The sequence below is a fragment of the Semicossyphus pulcher genome, unplaced genomic scaffold (assembly GCF_022749685.1).
Source record: "Semicossyphus pulcher isolate SPU_LCO1_2020_fin unplaced genomic scaffold, fSemPul1.0.p SCAF_11, whole genome shotgun sequence".
In the NCBI taxonomy this organism is placed as follows: domain Eukaryota; kingdom Metazoa; phylum Chordata; class Actinopteri; order Labriformes; family Labridae; genus Semicossyphus; species Semicossyphus pulcher.
Genome location: NW_027211615.1, coordinates 13,567,374 through 13,593,419, shown reverse-complemented (window position 1 = coordinate 13,593,419; position 26,046 = coordinate 13,567,374). Strand labels below are relative to the sequence as shown.

General features: G+C 40.6%; 3 protein-coding genes across 3 annotated transcripts; 2 read left to right on the top strand and 1 right to left on the bottom strand.

Annotated features, from left to right (window-relative positions):
* Nucleotides 1-1,311: 1,311 nt before the first annotated feature.
* Nucleotides 1,312-7,581, top strand: LOC138585251 (visual system homeobox 2-like). Its single transcript, XM_069657539.1, has 5 exons — nt 1,312-1,741; nt 2,373-2,463; nt 3,092-3,215; nt 5,066-5,246; nt 7,259-7,581. The coding sequence occupies exons 1-5, from the start codon at nt 1,312-1,314 to the stop codon at nt 7,579-7,581; spliced, it is 1,149 nt and encodes a 382-aa protein (XP_069513640.1).
* Nucleotides 7,582-8,914: 1,333 nt separating this feature from the next.
* LOC138610889 (acetyl-coenzyme A synthetase 2-like, mitochondrial) lies at nt 8,915-18,561 on the top strand. Its single transcript, XM_069683758.1, has 14 exons — nt 8,915-9,347; nt 9,801-9,897; nt 9,983-10,182; nt 10,345-10,520; nt 10,821-10,973; nt 11,084-11,231; nt 11,697-11,834; nt 12,373-12,465; nt 15,755-15,867; nt 16,435-16,561; nt 16,710-16,837; nt 17,145-17,208; nt 17,850-17,971; nt 18,063-18,561. Exons 1-14 carry the CDS (start codon nt 9,035-9,037, stop codon nt 18,237-18,239), a joined length of 2,049 nt encoding a protein of 682 aa, XP_069539859.1. The 5' UTR covers nt 8,915-9,034; the 3' UTR covers nt 18,240-18,561.
* On the bottom strand, nt 18,462-25,816 carry abcd4 (ATP-binding cassette, sub-family D (ALD), member 4). The gene is made up of 19 exons (XM_069683733.1): nt 25,591-25,816; nt 25,284-25,402; nt 24,839-24,966; nt 23,535-23,674; nt 23,303-23,419; nt 22,742-22,867; nt 22,276-22,326; nt 21,956-22,050; nt 21,745-21,866; nt 21,261-21,352; nt 21,092-21,181; nt 20,730-20,935; nt 20,295-20,386; nt 20,119-20,155; nt 19,981-20,030; nt 19,796-19,848; nt 19,624-19,700; nt 19,380-19,495; nt 18,462-19,078 (listed from the first exon to the last, which is right to left on the bottom strand). The coding sequence occupies exons 1-19, from the start codon at nt 25,629-25,631 to the stop codon at nt 18,956-18,958; spliced, it is 1,875 nt and encodes a 624-aa protein (XP_069539834.1). The 5' UTR covers nt 25,632-25,816; the 3' UTR covers nt 18,462-18,955.
* Between the last annotated feature and the right edge of the window lie 230 nt (nt 25,817-26,046).

Genomic DNA, 26,046 nt, shown 5'->3' with positions numbered 1-26,046 from the left:
TCACTAATGTCTGTGCTCTTATTTTCGAATCAGATTAATGCGCCCGAACAAACGTCTCACTTTTTACGTCGTAAATAAATCTGTTGTTGTATTGTGCTCTGGTATTTGTCTCGTGTTTAATTGCCACCCTGTTGTGCCCGAAATACCCCGAGCAGGGATGTTGTACTCTTTATCACGTGACCCGTCAGAGAATTAAAAACGTGTAATGACCAATCAACAGATGCGCAGAGAGGCACCAAAAGACTGGACGTTTAAAGCTCATTAGCATATGCAGATAAGCACGAGAGCAACGGATCAGTCAGGCTGTTTCCTAGAGAAACTCAATGACATATTTAGAGACATTGGCTCGTGTGAGTTTTTAATTCTTTCTTTTAATTTAAGCTTTTTCCTGACAAATGTGACAGGGGTTTTATTTGTTAAACGGACAAGCCTCGTTATTTGCACATTGATTGGAACATATTGAAAATGATTTTTCTAAACGTAATGAGATAACGTTTCTTTTATAGATACGTATAGCTGCATTTTACTGTCACATGTGTCATAGCATATGCATATAGGCTATTTAATACTGTCAAATTTATTTTTCAGGAAGGAAAAAATAAACGCGATTAGGCCCTCTGTTATGAAAACACAGTCGTTTTAATTGTTATTATTGTAGCCACATGATATCTTAGTTTTGTATATAGGCTAATTGTTCCGTTTAAAGGAGGGTAAGCTTACGCGGATTTTACTCAACATGAGGAGATCATCCGGCTGATTTTATCCGTGTAAGTCCCGGGTGAGATCTTAAAAAACACGAGGAGTCTCATTGAAAGTTTTTGCGGATGATTTTCTTTATGGACATTTTTGGAAAAAAAACAGCTTAAAAAAACTGCTACATCTTGTTTTGTTTTTATCAGAGCACTTATAAAGAAACTAAAAGCTCTTAGTGTAAATGGAAAATTCATCTTTTTCTGTTGAAACTAATCGTCCATAAAAGAAGAGATTTAGATAATACAACTGTTTTATTATTAGCAGACAATTCATTCAAATCTTCAGTAATTTCTTGGCCATGGGGACATTTTTCGAATTATTTTGTCACATGTAATTAATTACCAGTTAGTGTGTTATCTGCTTTAATGAAGCTTTACGCGGCTGATGTCTGAAGTCAGTGCTCGTCTGTGATTGGCTGCAGCCTGTTGCCTGTTGCATAAAAACCGCAGCAGAGAGGCGGGCAGAGAGAGAGAGAGAGAGAGAGGAACACATCAGGTCGCCTTGCTCCAGGGACTTTTATTTTGGAGTATAGAAAAGAAAAAGTGGGAACTTACCGCCATGACAGGGAAGGAGGGAGTTGTGCTTTCAGACTCTGAGAACAAACAGAAAACAGCGTCACACACCGGCCTCAACCACGCGGGGTCCCAGCAACAGCCTCCGGTGTGGAAGATGGCCCCCGCGGTGCACCGGCGCACTGGCTTCGGCATCCAGGAGCTGCTCGGCCTCAACAAGGAGCCTCCGGCGGCCCCGAGGCGGCCGCTCGAGGCTCTGCCGCACCGGGCGCACATGCTGGCCGCCAGGTCGGCTCTTGGACACGGTGGTCTCGGGGTCGGGATGGGTTTGTTGGGACCGGAGGGAATACACTCGTTTTACAGCCAGCCGGCCTTCCTGGAGGTTCTGTCAGAGGCGCAAAACGTGCACCTGCAGCCGCTGCACAGGACGGCGCACCGGGAGGCGCAGATGGAGGCGCAGCACTCCAACAGCTCCGGTAAGTGTGTCACATTTACCACATACTGCAGGCCTGTTAACTCCAATAAAGTTGGATGGTAGAAATTAAACAAATATTACAATTTGTTGTCTGTGTTCTTAGCATGGACAGGAGAGATTTTTTTTGCACAAAATAAAAGGTTGTTAGTAAAAAGTGCAAGTGTGAAAGCCTTCGCGGCCTGTGAGTGAAATATAATGATTATAGAGAATATTTAAGTTAAATTCATCAGAAAAAAAGGATGTTTGCTAAATATTTCTTCTTTTGAAATCTTGACAAGCGTTTTTTTTTCCAAAATAGGAGAAATATTATAATATTTTTTATATAAAAAAATGGAAGTCCTTGCTGCTTAATTATTTAATCCATTGCATTTATACTTTATTATTATTATTGTTGTTATTCTTATTTTTATTACTGTTGTGGTTTTTTTAGTAGTAACAAATCCGCACAGAAGACCCAACCAACAGAAATGTCCAGTTTGCATCAACGACCAGCACGAAGCTTTTATTTTGTGTCTTCGATTCTATCCAGTTTGACCGTTTAGTTTAGTTATTGTCACCTTTGTTGCTGATATTTATAGTTGTTATTTCCGTCGTCCTCTTCGCTCACTGCAGTGTCCGCGTGTTTCTCGCAGATTCTGACGACATGAGTCTGTCCTCGTGCGATCAGAAGTTCTCGAAGTCCTCCCTGAGCCAGAGCAAGAAGAGGAAGAAGAGACGACACAGGTAAAAAAAAGAAAAAACACTCAACGAAAACAAGATTATAGACGGATGTTTATTTTTTTTCACAGATAATGTTCCGGTAAGTCATATGCGAGAGCTTTATAGTAAAACAATCTGGGGATACTTTCGTTTGTTGTCATCAACGATAAAAAACCCCCCACTATTTTATTCCTGTAATAACTTAAATGTGTCTGCGATGCTCATAGTATTGATTTATGTTTAATACAGTTTTAGCCTAAACTCCCTCGTTGAAATAGTCAGTTAAAATTCATCAAGATTTCCTGTGCTGCCTTTTCAAAATAAATTGTGTTATGTGATGTGTTGATATGTTTCGTTTGGAATAATATTGGGGGGGGAAAACAATTTTTAAACAAAGAAAACATAATAGTAAATGTCCTCCTGGCATTTACATTTCTGGCACTGTATTTAAAATTTCTATTTAAAAGATCTTTATTTTGAAATTCAGTGCAAATTATTATTATTTTTATCTTAGTTAAATTCCGTTGCAGAGTAGACTGAATTTAAATAATTCAAAAAGGAACAAATGTGAAAATATTAATTTTATTTTAGAGTCTAAATGTTACAATGTGACGTCTTATTTTCTCTCATACATTCTCTGTTTTACTTGCAGAACCATCTTCACCTCCTATCAGCTGGAGGAGCTGGAGAAAGCTTTTAATGAAGCTCACTATCCGGACGTGTACGCCCGGGAGATGCTCTCCATGAAGACCGAGCTGCCAGAGGACAGAATACAGGTGTGTGACTGTGTATTTATGTGTGTGTGCAGGGTCAGAAATAATAACATCAATGCTCTGATATTAAGTTAAATTAAAAAACAGCAGCATCTTGCTTTAAGAGAGGGAATTTAAAAGGTCAAAGTACTTGTTCTAACAGAATATGCCAGAAATTCAATCATAAAAAGGTGATAGATGGATTTTTACAACAAAAGAAGTATTCTTTCTTTTCCATAATCCTCCTCTCGCTGCTTTCTGCTCCCACATTAGCAGCCAATTCCCCCCTCTCGCTCTCGGTGTAATTAGTTAATTGAGGAGAACTTCTCACCTCTTTCCTGCGATAGAGTCGAGCTGCGGCCCTGAAATGAAACGATAACTACACAGAAATTAATTAGCGCAGGTCAGCGGCCGAGCGGAGAGCTCTGCCTGCTGCTCTGAGCCTTTTAATTTCCCGTGATATTTGAGCGCCTGTCTCCCATTGATCGGGCCTGGAAATTAACTTATTTTTCAATCAGCCTCCTCGCCCCCGGGGTCACCTCTCTCAGGAAGCACTTCACATGCACACACACACACACACACACACACACACACACACACACACACACACAGTCAGGCACGCTCACACTGCTGCTGTCAGAAAGCATGATTGCTTATCCGAGGCCCATCTTTTTATGAGATTGAGGTTATCATCAGATCTACCTGAATAGCTTTCCAGGCTCCGCTTTGATCGTTTTTAATTCCAGGTCTGGGGAGTACACACGCACACACACACACACACACACACACACACACACACACACACACACACACACACACACACACACACACACACACACACACACACATACAGTACAATCTCATCCTGCCTCCTCGGCCGTTTTAGGAGGCTCATTTTTCCCCCTGTTTTCCTCCTCATCCATATTCATGAGCTCGCTGAGGCTATTACAGTTTCTGGCCTGCTGGAAATCAATTTAGGTGTTTGAGGTGCCAGAAGGAGAATAATGCATCAGCACACACACACACACACACACACACACACACACACACTACAGACAGAAGACAACATGTCCTATAAATGAAGTAATAAGAGTCAAAACAGGAAGGCTAAAAATGAATTTCAGGACGTGTGTTAGAACCTATTTTGTGCCACAAACTTACATTTAGAGTCTCTAATGGACCTGCTGTAGTCGCACACACAAATATAAGGCAACATTTAAGGCAAGAAAAAAGAAAATGAGCTTTCAAAATCAGCGATCTTCAAAAGAAAAAACGTCTATTTTTGTTTTGTTTAAGCCTCCAGCAGAGGTCATTGTTTAATTATAGTGACTCCTGGTCCACAAAGTAAAAGTTCCTTGTAACAGAATCAAAAGAGGAGGAGGAGTTAAGGGAGATTTAATCGGTTAAATAATAAGAACCCTTCTAAGTGGTCTTAATAGATATTAAAGATACCCTCCTGATATGTTTTAAGATGCACTGAAATACTCTACTTTGAAAAAGAATCACAAAAATGTTAATTACTGTGTTCAAATGTAGTTTCCCTTTCATGAAAAATGCAGAATCTATGAATAATTAAATATTATTAATTTCAAAGGTTTGATACTAAAGAAAATATGTGTAAAAGTATATTTTCTGTGTATAACTGCTGGAAGTTTCCACATTAAAACAAAACTCCAAACACGTCTTAAATTGAGATTTAAAGTGAGCACTGAGAACATCCCTCATTCTGCCACAACAAGCACAACACATTTCTACAGTCCCAACAGACGCTGTTGTAAATGTTCATAGACATATAATCATTGGCTTAGACTACACAGAATATAATATGTGTTTCTAAGTTAAATCTAATCCTCATCTGACCTTCACGTCTGCAGGTTTGGTTTCAGAACCGCAGAGCAAAGTGGAGGAAGAGGGAGAAGTGTTGGGGTCGCAGCAGCGTCATGGCGGAGTATGGCCTGTACGGAGCAATGGTGCGTCACTCCATCCCGCTGCCAGAGTCCATCCTCAAGTCCGCCAAGGAGGGCGTCACTGAATCCTACGCTCCGTGGTTACTAGGTAAATGATGCAGGAGGATGTTTTAAATGAGGCAATTTCTTTAAGGGCATTTTACAGAAATATTTTGACAGTTTACCATTAAAATAGCACACATGCAATCAAGAAACTAGTGATGGCAGGAATCCATTCACCTGCTTGTTTGCCTGCATAAAAAAATGTTTCTGTTCTTAGTAACCCAGCAAATCCCTACTACAGTATGGCACATTGAATACTAAAAGTTTTATTATTCAATTTATGGTCTGTATTGATCTCGATCTCTAATAGCAAAAACACGGATAAAGTTGGTGTTTTCCTCTGTAAAACAATTATTTATACGGTGGCCTATAAGTGACACATCACAGTTAAACAACTGCTAGGGACAGAAATGTCTGGTAAGAAGGCAGAGGTGGAAGAGGCACTTTTCACCAAAGTAAAAGCAGCAATACCATACTATATGTAAAGTGAAAGTATTAAGATATTAATAGATCTAAATGAAGAACCAAAGGTAAAAATACGTATTTTAAAGTATGGCTCATTTTAGAGTCAATATGATTATAAAACTGGATTATACTTATAGGTGCTTTAATGCGATCATCACTTTAATGCTGAAAAAACGAACTTGTCAATCATGTAATGTATAAACACACTGTATCATTTATGTGTTTATACATATTTCGTATTAGCAATCTAAATCTTCAATGTAACTGAATTTCGAGTTATTGTGGCGGAGTTAATAATACAGTATTTGGAATACAGGTATTTTTACTTATAAAGTTGCATAAAAAGGAAATACTCAAGTAAATCACCTCCAAATTACTTAAGTACTTGGTTGAATGTACATTTAGGGCCTGTGTCCACTAACAGCGTTTTTTGCTCTGGCAGCACCTATTTTCTATACAAAACCAAAGCAGTTTAGCGTTTTCAGCGCTCAGTGTCTGTTTGTTGTCGCTGCGCTTGCACCGCTGTCAGTTGAAAATAGTTTAACTAACGCTCGTCAGTGTCTCTTCTCCCTCACCAGCCAGTCAAAATCAAGAAGGGGCGGGACTTCTGATATTAACTTTGTCAACAACAATGGCAAAGGAGATGCTTATCGTTTCGTTTTTTTGAGGGTACAATTTCCATGTGTAGAGCTGCTGCTAATGCCAGGACACGATTCCTTTCCATCGTTATTTTTCTTTGTAAAAATTCATTGAATCAAAGCAAATATTAAGCACACAGAGCGATTTGGAACAGACTTAACGATCACTACCGAGGGAAGCAGAAGTGCCACCAGACAATTTTTGTAACCTAGCAACAGTAAGAGCCAGCGAGAAGCGCTATGAAATTGAGGTTATGGGCGCTGCCACGGCCAAAAATGGAGTGAGCGGAAACAGGCCCTTAATCTCCACCACTGCAATGAGGTCATAGGTCATATAAAGTCTCATTAAGGCATTTTTTCAGTGTATGAAAGATGTTTCTTTAAATCCCAACACTCCCACTAATATTTTACAGATGCATTAAAAATACTGGGTGGAGCACTCCTAAAAGCTGTCAGCCTTCCTTCTGTCCATTACACATAAAATGCATTTATCTTCCTATTAACTTTGTAAAAAAAAAGAAAACCTAAAGCGAGATTAAATCTTGTCCTGTAGGTTTTGTGTCTTTAGGAAATTAGGATTCAAATGTATTCTAAGAACAGGAAGAGGGACTAAGTCAGGCTCATGTCAGGAGCCAATAAAAGTGTCAGCATGTCAATAAAGAGGCTGCAGTCGATACAATGATAATCCTACTTAATCAGGACAGATTAGACTGAATCTCCTCTCTTGCCTCATGTCAATTGATTACTTTAAATCAATTAGGAGACTAATTGAATAAGAGGTCCCATTCATGGATCTATCACTTTCTTCATCATTCTCTTACACACTTTATTTCAATGTCAGACATCAGTACATGCAAAAATTGGTGCTTCTGCTCAGTAGTACCTTTAAACACCAAGAAAATGATACTTACAAGGCGACTTAAAGTCCTCACACTGATGTTTCCTCTCACCTCAGGTATGCACAAGAAGTCAGTCGAAACCTCTCCTGGAAAACCCAGCAGCCTGACACCACCCACGCCTCCGCCAGCACAGGAGAAACCAGAGGACAAGGTGATGGAGGAGGAGAAGGAGAAACACATCAAAGACACTAACTCACATATTTCTAAAGAGGAACTGAGGGAGAACAGTATCGCCGTATTGCGGGCGAAGGCGCAGGAGCACAGCGCAAAGATGCTCGGGACAGTTTCTGACAGGTCGAACGGCCACGAGGGCCAGAAAGAGGAAGGTGAGGAGAGGGAGACGGAGATGGACACAGCAGAGGTGGAGAAGAGGGACTGAAAATAAGCGACAGGATACAGACTGATGGAGAAAATACCTGCAGAGTGGAGTGTGCAAGCATTTCACAGAGGAAAAAGACTTGACTTGAACCTTGGTGCACGTGAGGTCGGACTGCTGATCTTCATCAAACCTGCCCCTGCTAACCTGCAAATATGAACTGTGTGGTCATTCAATAAGCATTCAAAAAAATACATGTATATTTTCTTTAAAATAGATCATTAACCTTTAAAGCTCTGTGACATGGCAGCTACTTTGTGCAAAACTGTGGATAAAGATAATTTTGGAAGCATCATAAGCATGAACGTGACTCCAGAGGTGCTAAAGGAGACGTCTGACTGTGACCTTTGACCTCCATGTGATTCAGTTGGGTAATTGAAAGGCAGACCCTCGGTATTGAGTCTTGTGAAAAGGTTTACAATCTCATTTTTCTTTCAGCTGTTGATGCATTTGTGATGTACATACTGAACATAATGTCCCATAGTTAACACTGTATTATCATGTACAGTTTGTCTGTGTTTGTCTCTGTATAAATGTAACTGTAGCCTCATTAAAAGTTACTGATATTTAAGGTGTGTCTTTTAATACTTACTTTAAATTCAAGTTATATGACCTGTACTTAGGGGCAGGAATTTATTGCATCACAACTAGTCTTCTGTTACGACCAGAAGCTAATCTATACAGTCCAAGATTTTAGTTCAATAAATGACCTTGAATGAATGAGTCACTATACTTTGCAGAATGAGTTTACACAATGGGGATTGAAAAGCCCTTACATGTGTAGTATTATTAGGCAGTATGATCAGTGTGTTGATTTGTCATTCCCGGGAAACATATCCAGAGATAGTCGGCCGAAGTTGAGAACAGTCTTACAAATACACATGACAAGGTTGATGACTAAGGATGAAAACGAAAACGTTAATGACATTTGGATGAAGACATACAGTCCAAACTGTCAGTGAGGACATTGGATCTGTTTATGAGGTCCACAAACAGTGCTGCATTTACGGCTGGTCACCAAAGGTGGCACCAAAGTAAACAAAACAGAGATATTTTAGACTGTTGACAAAACTTTTACCCGTGAAAGTTAGATTTTAAGATAAGGAACAAGAAGCAGGCTAGAGAGAAATAAGTAGTTTTCTGTCTTTTAAAACACGTCTGGTGAAAATCTTCGGAGACAGCAGATCGCGTGTGTCTCACAAAAAGGCACGTAGCTTTTCTTTTTAACTGTTGAAATGCAGCTGCAGTCTACTACTTTCCAAGAAGAGTTGGCAACATGTTTTTGTACCGCCCTTTAACGCATCACTCCTTCAGCCCTTCCTCTCCGGACTTTCCAACTTCTCTTCAGTTGAGTTCAACAGAGTAACTTCCAAAGTTGCTTAAACGGTGTATTTCCTTACACGGAAATGCTCTGCTAACATAAGTTCCGTCAGCACTGAGTTCTTTCAGTATCAGAATGTGGCTGCCTAGCGGGTGCACCTGTAAGTGCGTCGTTACTTTCGTCAGTCGTCGGGTGTTTAAAGCTCGTATCCATGTTGGGGTTCGAAGGAGGTGTAACGTAGCGGCGTTCATGCCGGAGGCTGCGGGCTTTGACGGAGTGTCGGACTACGCAGCGCTGCAGGACTTCTCGGTCACCAGCAGCGAGAGCTTCTGGGCCGCTGTGGCGCGTCAGAGACTGAGCTGGATCAGACCCTTTAATGCGGTCCAGGACTGCGACCTGAGCCGGGGAAAGATCAAGTGGTTTGAGGGAGGAAAGCTGAATGTGTCCGGTAAGATTATAGAGAAATTACACCCGAAATGTAAGTGAATTTATGGATGGAAAACAAAAAAGAAAACAAAGAAACATGTCAAGAGACAGTGAATGCATCATCACGCTTCGCCGTCTCTGTCAGCGTCTCTATCCAAAAAATACCCTGAATGCACCATGCTAATGTAGTGATGAGTGAGGCAGATAATGTGACAATATCTGTGGAGATGTTCCCTTACAAAATTTTCCTTTATACCGACATTTGGCTGATACAGAGCCCCCCTTCAGTACCAGTGCAATAAGAAAATATCCAAATTATTGATGGAAAAAAACAACAGTTATGGGGGGAGGATTGTGGTATCTGATTGGTGCGTTGACTGGCATACTTGCAGATACCCCAAAATGCATATGAGGCAGTATGGATGCAACTAAGGATATTCAGTACTGGCATCAGGATTGTTTTTTTCCCCTGCAGTGAATTGTCTCGACCGACACGTGCACACCTATCCTGAGAGGGTGGCCCTGATCTGGGAGAAAGATGAACCGGGGTCAGAGGTCAAGGTCACCTACAGGTCAGGAGGCTTGATGGAGGCTTGTGTGTGTTCCTTCTCCTTTGACTCGTGTACCTAAGTGTTGTTCACTGATATCTCTTCACAGGCAGTTACTGGAGATGACGTGTCGCCTGGGGAACATGTTGAGGAGGCGTGGTGTGAAGAAGGGGGACTGTGTCACCATCTACATGCCCCCCTGCCCGCTGGCTGTGGCGTCCATGTTGGCCTGTGCACGTATTGGTGCAGCACACAACGTGGTGTTTGCAGGGTTCAGTGCTGAGGCCCTCGCAGAGCGGATCAGAGACGGTGAGGCAGATTCAAGAGGCTAAAAACAGATTTTATGCTAATACACAGCATCATGCTATTTATCATTGTAAGTTTTAAACTTAATTTAGATGCAGGACATTAGAGTAGCAATAACATAAACCTACCTCAGCAGTCTGATTTTTATTAACTTTGTATTTTCAGCCCAGTCGAGCACCGTCATCACAGTGAACCAGGGCGTCAGAGGGGGGAAGCTGATCGAGCTGAAGAAGACAGTGGACTCGGCTGTTCAGAGCTGCCCCACGGTGAAACAGGTGTTTGTTGCAATGAGAACAGAGAATCCCGCCAACCTGACAGCCAGGGACGTCCTCATGGAGGAGGTGAGCGAGCAGAGAGCCAATCAGAGCTGGATTAAGATGTTGATTAAAAACATACAGATACAAAACATGACTTTGTGTTGAGATCTTTCAGTCAGCCATTCATTCCAACACTGATCCTAATGTTTATATGCCTGTTCATATATTTTCCCTGCATCTTAAAGTTACATCACACGCTATCCAACTATGCCATTTGGCAAGAAATTACGTTTTTTCAAGATAAAGCAATAATGTTTTTGATTTTCTGTGGAACATAACTGTGATTTTTAACACTGAAATCTTAAAACCCACTGTGTTGCGCAGGAGATGATGAAGGAGGACGTGGTTTGTGAGCCGGCTGTGATGGACAGTGAAGACGTCTTGTTCATGCTTTACACATCAGGCAGCACAGGCAAGCCCAAAGGACTCGTCCACACTCAGGCTGGATACCTGCTGTACGCCGCACTCACACACCGGGTAAATCAAGCACCACCTGAGGAGTCTTGAGTTTTTTTAAGAGAATATTAATAACCAAACTTACAGAGAGAGAGAACTAAGAACTAATTAATCCTCCCCCTCATCTCCAGTATGTTTTCAGCTACCATGACGGGGATGTGTTCGGCTGTGTGGCAGACATCGGCTGGATCACAGGACACAGTTACAGCGTCTACGGGCCCCTGGCCAATGGGGGAACCACTGTTCTGTTTGAGAGCACTCCCATTTACCCTGACCCAGGTATGGTATCTGCAAGTTTATGAATAATTCACACTTGTTTGACGAAGTCATAGCATAATGCATAGTTTCTAAAGCTTTGATTAAGACATTAAAATGCTTTTATGTAATATTTAATGCGTGTTGGCACGAGTAGCTTCTAAGTACTTCTGTCCTTTGTCAAGAGCTCTGCATGCTCGGGTGTCCATCTATGAATAACCGTTGAACCCGGTCATACTTTCCACACTAAATTTAGCACATCTGCACACACAGGAGTCACACAAACACACACCTTGTTATTATTAGGGATAAACTGTGTAGGATAAACACTGTCATAGTTAAAATCCCTCTGATGTTAGTCTGCAGGCAGCAGCTTCAGTCTAAGCTCTAATTACTGATTCTGGTTTTAAATGTTCAGTGTCATCTCAGTACATTGTGGCTCATCTGTTTGAAACATGCTAACTCAGACATGTTTGGTTTTGCTCACAGGAAGGTACTGGGAGACGGTCCAGAGGCTCAAGATAAACCAGTTTTACGGGGCTCCCACAGCCATCCGCCTGCTGCTCAAGTACGGAGACGAGTGGGTGCAAAAATACGACCGCTCCTCCCTCAAAACTCTCGGCTCTGGTACGACAAGCATGATGCTTACATCATCTATAATTATATATGTAGTCAAAAGTAATCATGAGGACAATGCAACTGCCTCTCAGTTCAGTTTCCAACTACCATACATACCTAAGTAGTGCATGCACACAGCTTTTAGATGCAAAAATGGTTGCATAATTTTTTTCATGTAAACCAGCTGCAGTGAATTTCCCTTTGGGGATCAATAAAGTTATTATTGTTATTGTTACATCAGATGCATTATATATACACACAGTGTAACAGTGTATGTTACACTCTAATACACACGTGTGTCACATACTTCACACATACGTATAGTGTAGGTCAAACCTTTGGGGGTATGTAAACATTCCTGAGGGTTTCACATGGTGCACAGCAAAGTCAAGCATGCCAGAGGATCTCACACACACACACACACACCAGTTGCCCTAAAACATAAAGCATCAATTCACAATTAAATCTTCCAAACATAAAGAAAACAACAAAAACAATATGCGAGTTCACCATGTGATTTAATCTGTCCTTGTGTGTGTGTGTGCAGTGGGTGAGCCCATCAACACTGAGGCATGGGAGTGGTACCACAGAGTGGTTGGGGATGGACGCTGCCCTGTGGTGGACACCTGGTGGCAAACAGGTAAATATTAAATATATTAGCTATTGTGAGCAGAATGAAGCCCAACTAAGAGTTTACAGCCATGCTAGCTGATCTGTGAGGCTGTGCTGTAGATGCTAACACTGGTGTTTAGCAGGTTAAATGTACATCATCATAGTTTAGCATATAAGCATGCTGGCATTAGCTAATTAGCGCTGAAGAAAAAGTTCAACTGGGGCTGATTAGAAGGTCATAAGTTTTGTTTGTGTATATTCATAAATCAAAATAGTAGACATTAAACACAACCTGATGATGGTGCTACAGATACAAGTAAGGGGATCACCAAATGTTTAAATTCATCCTGAGAGACATAAAAGTTAGAACCAAACTTTATCGCAATCCATCCAAAAGTTAACATGTTTAATTACTGTCCCCTTAACATTCCGCCTGAACTTACAGTATCACTTCAGCAGTTGTTTTAAGGATCACAACCCCTCCGCAAAGTTCACAAACTCCTCCTCGAGCACAGCCACGTCAGCAGGCACTAAAACTGCCTGTCAGACAGTTCTAAAGGGGCGATCAGCCTGCCCTTGGTTTCCCTCCAACATTAACAGTGTTGCGTAACAATGTGTCTGTGGTTGTGTGCACGTACACAGACAATGTAACAATATGTGGGAGTGTACATACGCACACTCACACACATGCGCAAAACAAGGGAATGTTTCTATCCCCTCCGGACTCCCAAATAAAACCAGATGGAGTCGAACATCTGGTTTCTGAAGCAGCACAGGAAACCAGAGGCAAAAATTTAAACCTGAACGATAACGTCCTTCTGTTAAAACTGAATGATAACAACTATCAGCATTAGCACTATCATCATTATGTAGAAAAATAATGTGGCAATAGTTTCCTCCCTGTTTCCTTTTTGTGTAGCTGCCAATAACGCTGTGTGACAAAATGGATCACAATCTATGTACTAAGATGAGTCTCTATTGTGCAGTTTGTACCCTGAACTCCTCTCAAAGCAACAGAAAATCTAAATCTCTCCATCTCTACATTTTGGCTCCATATTTAGCACAGAAAAATAGAAAATAAAATAGATTAAAAAAAATATGACCTGTAAAACTGAATACTTAGTCATAGTGATATCTTCTGCCTCCTTTAACTATTAATATGCATTATACAACAGTTAGTTCTGACCAAGTAATCTGATTGGACAAGAGGCATTCCATGAGTTTTCACTCTGTGTATCACTCCGCCTCAGCCACATGTTCTGAAAACTGTTAATTAACATCACAGCAGACCTTGTATGTCTACGCTGATCAAGCTGGTACCTCTGAATCACACAGCAGACTCTTATTTCAGTGGTTGGTGATAAATTAAAACAAACAGATAAATGAACATGGTTAACCTGTAGACACAGAGGGCAGGAGGATGTTTGGGTTGCTTGGCAACAAAAGTCCAGTTTCTATTAGGCTGTGGAACTAGTTGAGTTGGTGGAGCCAAAAGTAATCTGTTGTTTATTGTTACAGTTTACTACTATTTGCCGCTCGTATAACTGTCGTATAAAACCAATATCACACTCAAGGTCGTGATGTTGTACTGAATATCAGCACGGCTGTGATTCGTTCAGATAATCACAGCCATGCTGATATTCAGTACATCGCTCCCTCTCATGTGATACTGCTTACATATAAAGTGAACGTCTGTATGCTTTACTGACTGTTGAAAATCGCAATGTCACAATTCATTACAGTATAATAACAGTACTTTTACTGAGTGTGACACAAGAAACATGCAGCAAAATAGCTATTGTAATATTAGTTTACTTTTTCATGGTGTGTAATGACAACATGTTGAAATCAACAAATGTCGCTAATAAAATCAAATTTGTGTTCTTAATCCTCAAATTAGATTGAGTAATGACCAAATGGAGCGTTAATTACCGTACAAATAATAACAATTAAACATCGGACCCTCATGAGCCTGAGAATTACAGACACAGATATGACCCAAATACCCTACTTCAGTAAAAGGATTATATTATTATGTTTTTTCCCTGGGCCAGTATTTCCAATTAGGACTAAGTGGCATTATTCATTGGTGCCATTTGGTTGATCTGGAATAGAGTAGCCTGTTTAGAGAGAAAATTAGATTTTGATCTGCTGTTGGCATACGGCCTCCATGTCGGATCATAAAGGACTAAAGAGATGATGGATGCAGGAGGACAGGAGGTGGGAAAGCTTTGTAGCATCCAGCCTGAAACAGACGAAATTATCGATATATTTTAGTATTTACACGTTTTAATACTTAAGCATTTATTCAAAATAATAGTTTGAAAGTTTGGGAAATACGCTTAATTGTTTTCTTCCCAAGAGTTGGATAAAACTCCTGAATTTACCCTCTGGGGATCAATAGTGTATTATCTTCTCTTATATCAATATGCTAAATATGAAGCTTCAAGGGGCAGCCAGTTAGCTTAGCACTGCGACTGAAAGAGGAAAGAGCTAGCCTGGCTTTATCCAAAGGTAACAACATTTATGCTAGCTGTTTCATCTGTTCCCAGTCTTTGTGCTAAGCTAAGGTAACCGGCTGGGGGCTAGTTCGCCCCTGGAAAAAGCCGCTGTCAGTCAAAGCTGGTGTTCTCTGTAATCAATAGAAGCAATAATATTTGAAATTGGCGCCATAGCTGTGGAGAAAGTTGTACAAACGTGGTTGCGCCCATTCTACATTCCTACAACACCCAGCATGCATTGCACCACTCCCTCTGAAAGGAACAGCCCAGTGAGAGACGCTGGAGTGAAATACTACCATTTTCGCTGCAGGCAATGGCTCAGAGCGGTACACAATCCATATACATTTTTTCCTAGCATAATGGCAATAGCTCCACATAATAGCATGATAGGACTGAGGTTGAAGTCTCACGGTTACAGTGGATGTGAACAGGATGCGGGATGCTAATGCTATTGTGGGATCATCTGTTGTGTCCTACTTTATATCGGGTCCCCTCTGCTGTTTCTGCCACCGTTGCCACCAACACTACCGGGCAGATTATCAGGGTCCCTGAGGTCTTAGGGAGACCTAATTGCATTTAATTTACTTAGTATGGCTGTAATTCCACCAATCTACATCTGTAGCAGTGAGAAGGGCTTATGCTAGATTTACAAACTGTTAATTTGCTATGTTATTTTTTATTCTCCTACCCACTCCTTTGTCCCTCTATTATTCAGTGTGCTTTTTTTCCACAATGCTTCGATTTGTCAAAACAATAATACAAATATAGACAAAGACCTGTTTTTTGAATCTGCCTTGTTTTGCCGTTTGTTCTCAGAGACAGGTGGCATCTGTATCACCCCAAGGCCGTCAGAGCCAGACGCAGAGATCGTCCCAGGCATGGCTATGAGACCTTTCTTTGGCATCAAGCCCGTGCTCATGGACACTGAGGTGTGGTGCTCATCCCTCTGTGTGTGTGTGTGTGTGTGTGTGTGTGTATGTGTGTGTGTGTGTGTGCGTGCGTGCGTGTGGCTGGGAACGGCCTAAAGGGAGGGTCAGATTAGGATTATAAAAGAGTCACCAGCTGTGTCACTTTTGATACCCACCCTGCTCCCACCCGTCAGTCCCGCTCTGTGCGTGCCAAACTCCCCATTAAAAATCTGTCATACTGCGTTGTGGCTGTCGCTGTTGCTTTTCAAACGCACAGATTGTGCAGACAGTTGGAGTGGGGGTCTGTGAGCTGATCCCTCTTCCTCCCTCTCAACAAATACACACAAAAACCTACACATAGCATTTTGTGTAGCACTCTAATGTGCGTTTTGAGAGGAGATTTCTGTCAGTTTCCTTAACCATACAATGCTGGAAATAATATGCACAAATTACTCTAGACATAGTACAATTTCTTATTATTAAAGTGCCCTCACAAAAGTCTTTGTTATCATTTTTTTCCACTCTTTAAATGTTGTTTTCCTCGTTTCTTATCGACATTAATCTGAGTTTTTTTTAAATCCTCTTCAGGGTAAAGTTCTGACTTCCAACGACACATCCGGAGCTCTGTGTATAGCTCAGCCTTGGCCTGGCATGGCCCGAACCATTCATAACAACCACCAGAGATTCATTGACACCTACTGTCAGCCTCATCCTGGTACAGTACGATGTGTTCAAGAACAAACCGTTTTATGATGTTCCTTAACTCCTATGTTTCTTTTTGTGATGACTCATGGAAATTGAAGGTCACTAGCTTGTTTTTGTGCGTTTGCGGTCTCTGAATGTCTCTGTCTTTGCGCACGCAGGTTACTTCTTCACCGGTGATGGCGCCTATCGCTCTAAGGAGGGGTATTACCAGATCACTGGCCGCCTTGATGATGTCATCAACGTGAGCGGGCACAGGATTGGGACAGCAGAGATAGAAGATGTGGTGGTAAGGTCAATCAGTGGCTAACACATTATTTGATGTCTTTGGGCATTGCTTGCTACCTTCTTAAACATTTATATAATGGTTACTTATAAATATTTGAATAAACTGAAAACATTTTAATAGACGATAAAACAAATAAATAATATATTTGAAAGTAACAAGGGAAACGTTTGACATGTTTGAACAGGGTTTAAGTTTCTTTTTAGGTCTTCTCCTAAATGTATTTACCAAGTGATGTTTGGCAAAGCTCAAGCAGCTAAATATTTCCCCCTGAAATAAAGAGATAATCCTGATCGTGATTTTTCTACAGAATCAATGCTCTGAAGTGGCCGAGTCTGCCGTCATAGGATACCCACATGACATCAAAGGAGAAGGTGAGAAAAACTTGTTTCTTCAGTGTAATTAAGTTATAAATATATTTCCTACATTGTTAAGTTCTTAGGAAAAGATGTTTCTTAACTCTTTCGAACATTGTGTCCACTACAGCGGCCAGATATTTGTCGGCCATTTTTGTTGTAGTAGCAAAGTGCAAATACCTCAAAGATTTTATTCTCAGCAAACCAGAAAGGAAACAAATTTTCACTAAATAAATTGTTTGAAAAGTTTTACTCAGATCTTTATATTTTTCTTGTACATTTATGTCTGTAACTGAAAATATATCTGCACACTCCAATGTGCACCAAAAGGCATAATCTGCCTATTGGCCTTAACAAAGAGTAATAATTACTTTGTATGTATTTTCACAAATAATATAATTTACAATTAAATAGATTTTTAAACAGCAATTTAACGCAGTCTTTAAATTTCATTATTTACATTAATCTTACAGTATATATTTATGATGTTGCCCATGGTGTCCACTGACAGACAACTAACTCTGTCACAAGACATTATATTGCAAAAAATATATAATTGCATTATTTTTCACTTGTTTTAAAGTAGAAAACAAAATGATGTTATAACTCGTACATGAAAGGGTTAAATGAAACAAAGATGTCTCTCTGTGCGTTGTCAGGTGTTTATGCCTTTGTGGTGCTAAAAAAGGCCGTGGATGTTAAAGGGGCCGACCTGTCCAAGCAGCTAAACAACATGGTCACCACAAAGATCGCCAAGTACGCCTGTCCAGACCACATCCAGGTAATCCCGTCTATCTGACTTTTAATGAAAAATAAGTCATTTTAAATAAACTTATAGTAAGACACTTGGCTATTTTTGATCATTTTCACAGTTAGTCCAGCGTCTGCCGAAGACACGCTCGGGTAAGATAATGCGCCGGGTGCTGCGGAAAGTGGTGGAGCGAGACTTGAACGGGTTGGGCGACCTCAGCACGCTGGATGATCCCGCAGCGGTTCAAGAGATCATCCAAGGTCACCGTGAAATCTGTGGTAAACAACAACCACGATGAAGTGTCTTCTGACAACATTTCCATTTTTAGAGAAATATCAGTGTTATGCTTGAACATTACTCTCCCCCAACCAGACTTGTGTTGATCTATAAATAAGGTTTTAATGGCCAAATATTGTTTGTATTGCACATATGAAGCTTTTCTATGAAAACAAAGTGAATATGTTTTTAAAACTGTATAATCCACAGGTGTGCTCTGCTATTGGTATGAAATTCAATGATCTGAGTAAAGTGTGTTTTTTATTACAAAATGGAAACTAATGTTCCCAATGTAGTGAAACATAAACAATAAACAAATGTAATCTCACATGAAGGAAAACAAGATTTACACAAGATGAGTCTTTTTGCTTTTGTGATAAGTTGTTGTTAAAGGTTGATTTACTTCCATTCATTTGTTAAAGTCTTTGGTGCAGAACAGTTAGGCGCCTTTCCCTCCTGAAACGTCCTTTAAACCATCATCTTCTTGTTCAATGTTGCACTCCCACCTGTTTTTTTAACATTGCAGCTAACCAAGCAAACATGTTATTTTTTTATTTAATATAAATCATTAATTATAACCTGGATGTGTACAGTTGGCCACCTCCACTCGAAAAACTGGGTTATAAAGTACCTTGGTGAAGAGCACTTGATTATTAGCGATTCAGGAATTCAGGCATGTGTTCTGTCCTCGTCTCCAGCTCTGAAGCTTTTGTAGGTCCTGGATTTCAAAGTGTCAACTCATGTTTCCTCTTCTTCTTCTTCTTCTTCTCTGTGGCTGAGGCTCCCGCTAACGCTGCCTCCTTTTAACTTGGTTAACTCCCAGCTGCCCCCTCCGCATAGTTTCAACTGGATGTCATGATACTGAGAGAGACAGAAAGACACAGTTAATACTCTTGTGTAGATTTAGAGAGATTCGACAACAAAGTCAGAGAAGGTTGTGCAAGAAAAATGACATAGAATTGATTCAAAGAAGCTGATAAAATGGCGTTATATTCAGTAAGATGGTTCCTATCACTTATTTAAGCTCTGATTTGTTTTATAGTTTCCAGATTCCCTTATTTAAATACTTATAATTAATTAATCTTTTGGTGCAAAATGATTGATGTGAAGGAAAGTCATCGTTTTAATTTGAAGCTGGCTGATCCATGCGTGTTCAGTGTACCTTCTCCAGGCTGCTACGGTGTCCCAGACTGATCAAAGTCATGCCCAGCTGTTTACAGGTCCGATAGAGCTGCGCCTCTGCCTCCTCCGTCAGAGCACTGGTGGCCTCGTCCAACACTGGAAAGAAGAAAAATAATACGTATCTGAATTAAAAAATAGGCTACATCTGGGGGAGGCTTTTATATTATAAATTAGAGACAGTAGGCAGGCCAGCCCTGTCATTGGCAGACATTCACAAAACACACCTGCGTATTTGGGCTGCAGGTAAAAGAGTCGTGCAAAGCAGAGCCGCTGCATTTCACCAGGAGACAGAACATCGTACCTGCAGAGAAAACTAGTTCAGACTGTGCGTGACCGCATACAGCACACATTTAGTGTTACAATTAGTCATTGTCTCTTCATCTTGCACCATCTTACCAGTTCCACTCCACCTTTTCATCCAGCCCGCCGGTGCGCTTCAGGAGGCTGGACTGTAGCACAGATAGAAGTTTAAATTCAGGGTCAGCAGATGCTCAAATTTAAAATAATAGTTAATAAATTATTTAGAAAAAATGCAGAAGATATTAATATGAAGGAAAATACTGTAGGATAATGTCACGCACCACTCCAGCTAGCTCCAGGAACTGTATAATTCTGTCATCGTCCACTGACCCTGGAAAAAAGACGCTCTCGTTATGATCACAAGAGGACCAGATAGAAACCATGTTATTATACAGTTCATTCAGAGTGAAATGTGATACCTGATGCAGGGTAAATGTCCTTCAGTGGGTAAATAACCTGTGGGAGAGAAAGTTCTATTAAATCCTCGTGTACTTGAATCTATTCCAACTTTGTATCTTTACTGATTTTGTAGTAACAGGCTCTATAGAGAAACAACATTTGGAAGAAGGTACTACATAAATGAAGAGACAGCCACCTGTTCACGCAGCGTGCCATCAGTCAGGTACGGCTTCTGAGGCAGGAAGAGGGTCCCTCTGGGCCCGAAGCACGTGGTCATCTGGACAAAACCTGAGGACACAGAAAGATGAAGCTACTGATGTGTGCAGATTTCTGCAGTCCTTTGACTAATGTGAAGTATTTTATATTTCTTTCATTCATTTCCTTCTATCTTGTCATTAATTCAGAGCCTTTATCATTATAAAAAAGCCTTAGTAGGAACCCTTGTATCTTCTGCCCTCAAAAAAATATGCTTCATTACACTAATGAGCAACTTCTGGTAACATTTCTCTGTCCAATATGCCAACATGCAGCATCAACGACTATTTTCAAAAACATTTCTGTGTTTATAGGATCCAAATAAACGTAATCTTTTCATAAGCTCCGGTGAATCTTGTTGCTTGTGCTCTCTCACCGCTGTGTGCCTCCCAGAGTCGGTTCAGGACCCTCAGCAGTGACGTCTTGCCCGTGCCCGTGTTCCCCACCACCAGCAGATGTGTTCCCTGGCTGATCTTCAGACTCAGGTCCTCCACCAGCAGCTGGTCTGAGTAAGGAGACTTGTAGGAAACTTTGTCCAGGATGAAGGCGGTGTCCACAGGGCCTGCGTGGACGTTGAAGTCACTGTGTGGAGAAATAAAATAAAAAACAAAGCACATGTGGAAGCTTTTTATTTGTCTTATTTCTCAATAGAATATAATTTCAGCCATTCCTCATGCTTAAATGCCTTTCACTGTACTTCTTTGTAGCAGAGATGAGTGTAGAAGCGCTCCCACAAACCTGTCAAAGTCATAACTTTCTCCTGATGCCGGGTCATAGTCACACTGCTTGCGTAGGATGTCATCCATCACCTCCCTCAGCTCTCCGATCCTGCCCACAACACATACACACTTACAGCACTGTCATTGTGTGTCCTCCAGGAAGTGAATATAAGTATGCAGTGAGATACCTGTGGGTGTATCCAGCCACATCTGACAGAGTGGTTGACAGGTCTATTAGCTGTGTGAAGCCATTTATCAAGTAGATGCAGACAAAGGCGTTCTGAATATGAAGGAGGAGAAGGAGACGCAGAGCGGGAGATAAATAAGAGACAGGATTATTTAAATAAAAGTGTTGTAATGCAAAACAAAGGGCAGTGACAACAAGGCACACTGGACAAAAGCATGAAAGAAACTACAATTATACTTCCTGAGACATTTAGAAGTGAGTTCTTTGTCTAACAGGCGTTTGGGAGAAAGCTTGTGCTGCCATCTAGTGGCTGAATTAGAACATGTTCACATTCAAACAGCAGCTCTGTGATGGCAAATCTCTTTATGATTTAATGTTATAAATCATAATCCAACTTGTCTCCTGTGTTTCTGTTGATAAAGTTGGGATTTGAAGCACCTCTACTGACGGTGTGAAAATTATAGGGGATAAAAAACAATGCCTACCTTACTGACGAGTCCACTGAGCTCACCCGGAGTCAGACCATCGTACACGCCGGTGAAGATGGGAATGGCGATTATAATGTAGCTGAGAAAACCTCCGAGGTAGTCGAAGGTGTTGACTCCGACTGATAGAGAAGAGGTCAGAGGTTAACTCAAAGAGTTTAATGAAATCAAGCAATAAGCAACATGATTTGTGTGTGTAGGATGTCCTTACTGTAAAGCCAGAGCTCTTTGTTTATTAGACTCCTCTGAGTTTGCAGCAGAGCCTGCAGCCTGCGGTCAGTCCTCATGTGCTCCACCTTACCAGCTCTAAAACACAGACAGCAGCTTTTTCAAACGTGCTGTAACTCTGTGACGGAATTAAATGACAGGAAAGTACATTTTCCATGCGAGTTGTATTGTACGGTTAGGTTTGTTCAAACTTCCTGGAAATGTCTGTATTTCCATTCCAGGCGTGATATATTCACAAGACACAGTAAAATAAATGAGAAAAGTTTGACCGTGGGGTGTAAAGGTCACGTGTTTGTTCCTCACCTGTAAAAAGCTGCAGACTCTGCATTGACACGGATCTGCATGTGCTTGAATCTGGAGATAGAACGTATTTATGTTTTTACTTTTAAGTTAAAAAATGTGCACAAGTTAGATTTAACCGTTTCCCCATCAAAATAGAATTGCGCTGGTTTAACTTGCGACAGTTGGGATTAAATTACAATTCCTCTTTCAAAGCTGACACATATCCTGTGTTATTTCCTGCGGGGCAAAAGGCTCTGGGCCAAAGTCGATAGAAACTTCCTCTTAACAAAACAAGCCGTTTCCTTGACAATAAACAATGAAAGAACTTGCATCAAATAAAGCTGGAGAAACACCCACCCTGTCTGATGAAGCCAGGGAAAACACACTAAAGTCAGTCCTGCTCTACTTGTCTGTCAGCATAATTCTTATTGACGCAGACACTTGTGCGTCTGTTATTACACGATCCCTAAATTACACATGAGCTTACCTGAAGTCTCCCTCCAGCTTCTCTTGCTCAAACAGAGTCGACACAATCGGCCCCATGAGGATTTTATTAGCGATGGTGCCAACAACAAAGTAGCAAAAGATACTCACAGGACCGATCCAGCCGGTGCTGCAAAGCAAGATAACTTTATTTATAAAGCTCTTTTTAAACACAAAGGCTTTTCAGAGTGCTCTTCATAAGGCATTAAGATAACATGAAGGAAAATACATTCAAAAGTAAAGAATTCAGAGAAAACAAACCCCTCAAAAGCATACCAATCATAATATTCAAAAGAATAGTTTTGCTGCAGTAATATGGCAAACTTAAAAATAACAGTCAGTTATTCACATTATTGTAGAGTTTGAGAGAACAGGAGCACTTTTTTGTCTCTGAAAATTCCCCTTTTTTTCTCACTTTTTTTGCACACATGCCTCTCTAAAGCACAAAAGTCATCAAATGTGGCTTTTATATCCACAACAGAACATCATGTATTTGCTGGAAGATACTTTGGCTTCAACTTCAGAGCTTTTAAACTCACGCTGCCACAGTACTCCACTAACTCACCTATAAAAGCAGTGGTAGGTGTAGTACGCCAGTGTGAAAGGTGATACAATCAAACGACTGGCCATGGCGCTCATCTGCTTACACAACCTCTCTGCATCCTGACTGATCCGCTGGTCCCTGCGAGTGGGACACAAAGAAATGTACACTCAAAATATATATTTACAGAAATCACATTTGTGTCTTTAAAAAAAAATACATAAGACTACAAGGAGCAAAAACCACAACAGCTTACGGGTTGTCTACGTCCTCTCTCAGTACATTGAGTGTGTAATAGACTCGGCCCTGGAAGTAGGCCTTGTGGAGGCTCTCAGTTAGCGTCTTCCTCCAGCTAAGATACATCTGATTGCAAATGTACTGGTCCACACTTTTCAGCTGGGAGAGGAAGAAAGGAAAACAAGAAAAACAGACGGAGAAAAATATGTCCATCAGGGAGAAAAAGTAACACAGGGACAATAAAATGTAAGCATATCACAACAACAAACGAGGATTTCTCATACTAAAAAAGGGCCTGTTTCTGCTGTTCATTTAAAAAGACATAACATCATCCTTTATTGGTCCCCTGAGGGGAAATTCGGGGATCCAGTCCAGTATTTTAAACTGTAAATAGAATATAAGCATGAACTAAACTTCAAGTTAAGCATTTTGACTTTTTCCAGCTACAAAATCCAAGTATCAGATCAGGTCAAGTGTGTGCAGGCTGAAAATGTCAGGCTGTCCTGACCTCGTAAAGTTGCTGCTGTGTCAATCAGTGTTGTACAATAAAATATAGGAAACAATGGGGCAGATTTTTTATGTGGCTTGAGTACAGTAGAACTGTACAACACGTTTTCAGATTGGAAGGTTTGAGACGTCAGAAACCTAAGGAGCCAATCCCGTTAATGGACGGGGTGACGCTACACATATCATTATGTGCAACCTATGGCAACAAATTCAGCGATACGCGAGCCAGCTGTAACCATCAACATAATTTTTGCAAACTCACTACTGACGTTACTACAACTAATTACTAAATTTCAAGCTCGCTAAGTTTCAACAAGTTGCCACTAAACGTTGGCAGAGACGTGTTTTGTTTTTGCGACAGAGTTGGCGGTTGGAAATTTGCATAGTGGGCAGGGACTATGCAGATTCAGGAATTTTTAATGAGGGAGAAGGAGGAGATGAGGTAATTAAACATATAAATTTTTTAAAAACATCAGACATAATTTATTATTTCAAGCAGAGCATTTGATATGTTTTAAAACATGACTGGAGCTGGTCTTTAAAGTACTAATCTAAAAGTGAAAGTTCTGATAATATTATCAATGCACTGAGATTGTAGGCTAATCAGTAGTATGGCTGAACACAATGGAAAATGATAAGAGATATGTACAGCTACGTGTGCAAATCTGAGAAGAGTTCAAACGGTCAAAAAGACAAATTAGATGCCAAGAAATATGTTTGAATGAGAGGTGCCACAGAGGTGAACTTTTGAGGTACTTTAAGCTTTCTTTTGCTTCTATTTTTGGGAGCAAGCACAGCACAGCTCCTTCAACTTACTGTGGAGTTGAGCAGAATAAGCACCATAGCCGTGCCCACAAGATTTCTGAAACCTGAGTAATCTTTGTCTCCCAGCACTTTGTAGAAGAAGCTGGGGAGGATACCGACTTGGTAAATGATCAGCTGCTCTGTGGGCAGAAAAAGAGATGTGTTAGCGTATCGCTGGGAAACAGCTCAGACAGGGACTCATAAAAACATCACAGAAAAATGAGGCAACACTTAAAGCTAAAGGTCAGCAGGAAAAAAACATTATGCACTCAAAGGCTATCTGAAGAGTTCTTTTACAATGCCACAAGAAGTATTGTCTAACAGGAAGTGAATGTGTCTCATGATGAGGCTTCATAAAAGAGACATTATGAAGTTTACATTATATTTACACACATATGTTTCCCCCTTTTAAGCAATGATACTTCTCTTTTTGCATAAAAGGCTGTACAGTAGTTACCTGTGAGTGTCACAGCAAGCAGTGTCCCAAACATCAGAGCACTTTGACTGGTCCATGATGGGAACAGGACCTTCTGGATGCTGCACAACCTCTGAACAAACTTCCAGTCTAACTTTGGTCTGAAGTCATGCACAGAAAGAGACAAAAAACAAACAAACACTTAAAGTGATTGCTTAGAGCTCATTTTCCAACAGTGAACCAGTGAACATGATCTACAATGTTAAACTTCAGAGAACATACTCTGGTTAGATAATCGCAGCGCAATAACAGAAAACCTTTCTAGTACATAGTGTGTCTTCTTTCTCACCTTTTTGTCCCTCTGCCATTTGACTTCTCCAAACGAGGCATCCGCACTAATGGCAAAGGACTCACTTATATATTTCCCTGATGAAACGTAACGCGAAATGACGAACGAATTTCTCCAACATTATAGAAAACAACTTATCTCATTGTTACTTTCGCGGCAAAATTAATTAGCTTAAATGTTAACTAACTTTAGCATCGTCTCTCCGAACATTACCTTGCTAACGCTTCTCACAATGTTTTGGTTAAAGTAAAAGTCCGGACGTCCGGTTTAATCTACTAAGATTTTTCAAAATAAAAGCTCAATTTTCTCTTTTTAGATATGCCACGGTAAAATCAGGTGAAATACATTTAAAAAAAGAAAAGAAAATATTTTTTTAAATATTTTATTCGGTTTGCTTCCTTTTCTTTTAAATTAAAATTGTATTTAATTGTTTTTTTCCTTCTTAATTGTAGACCC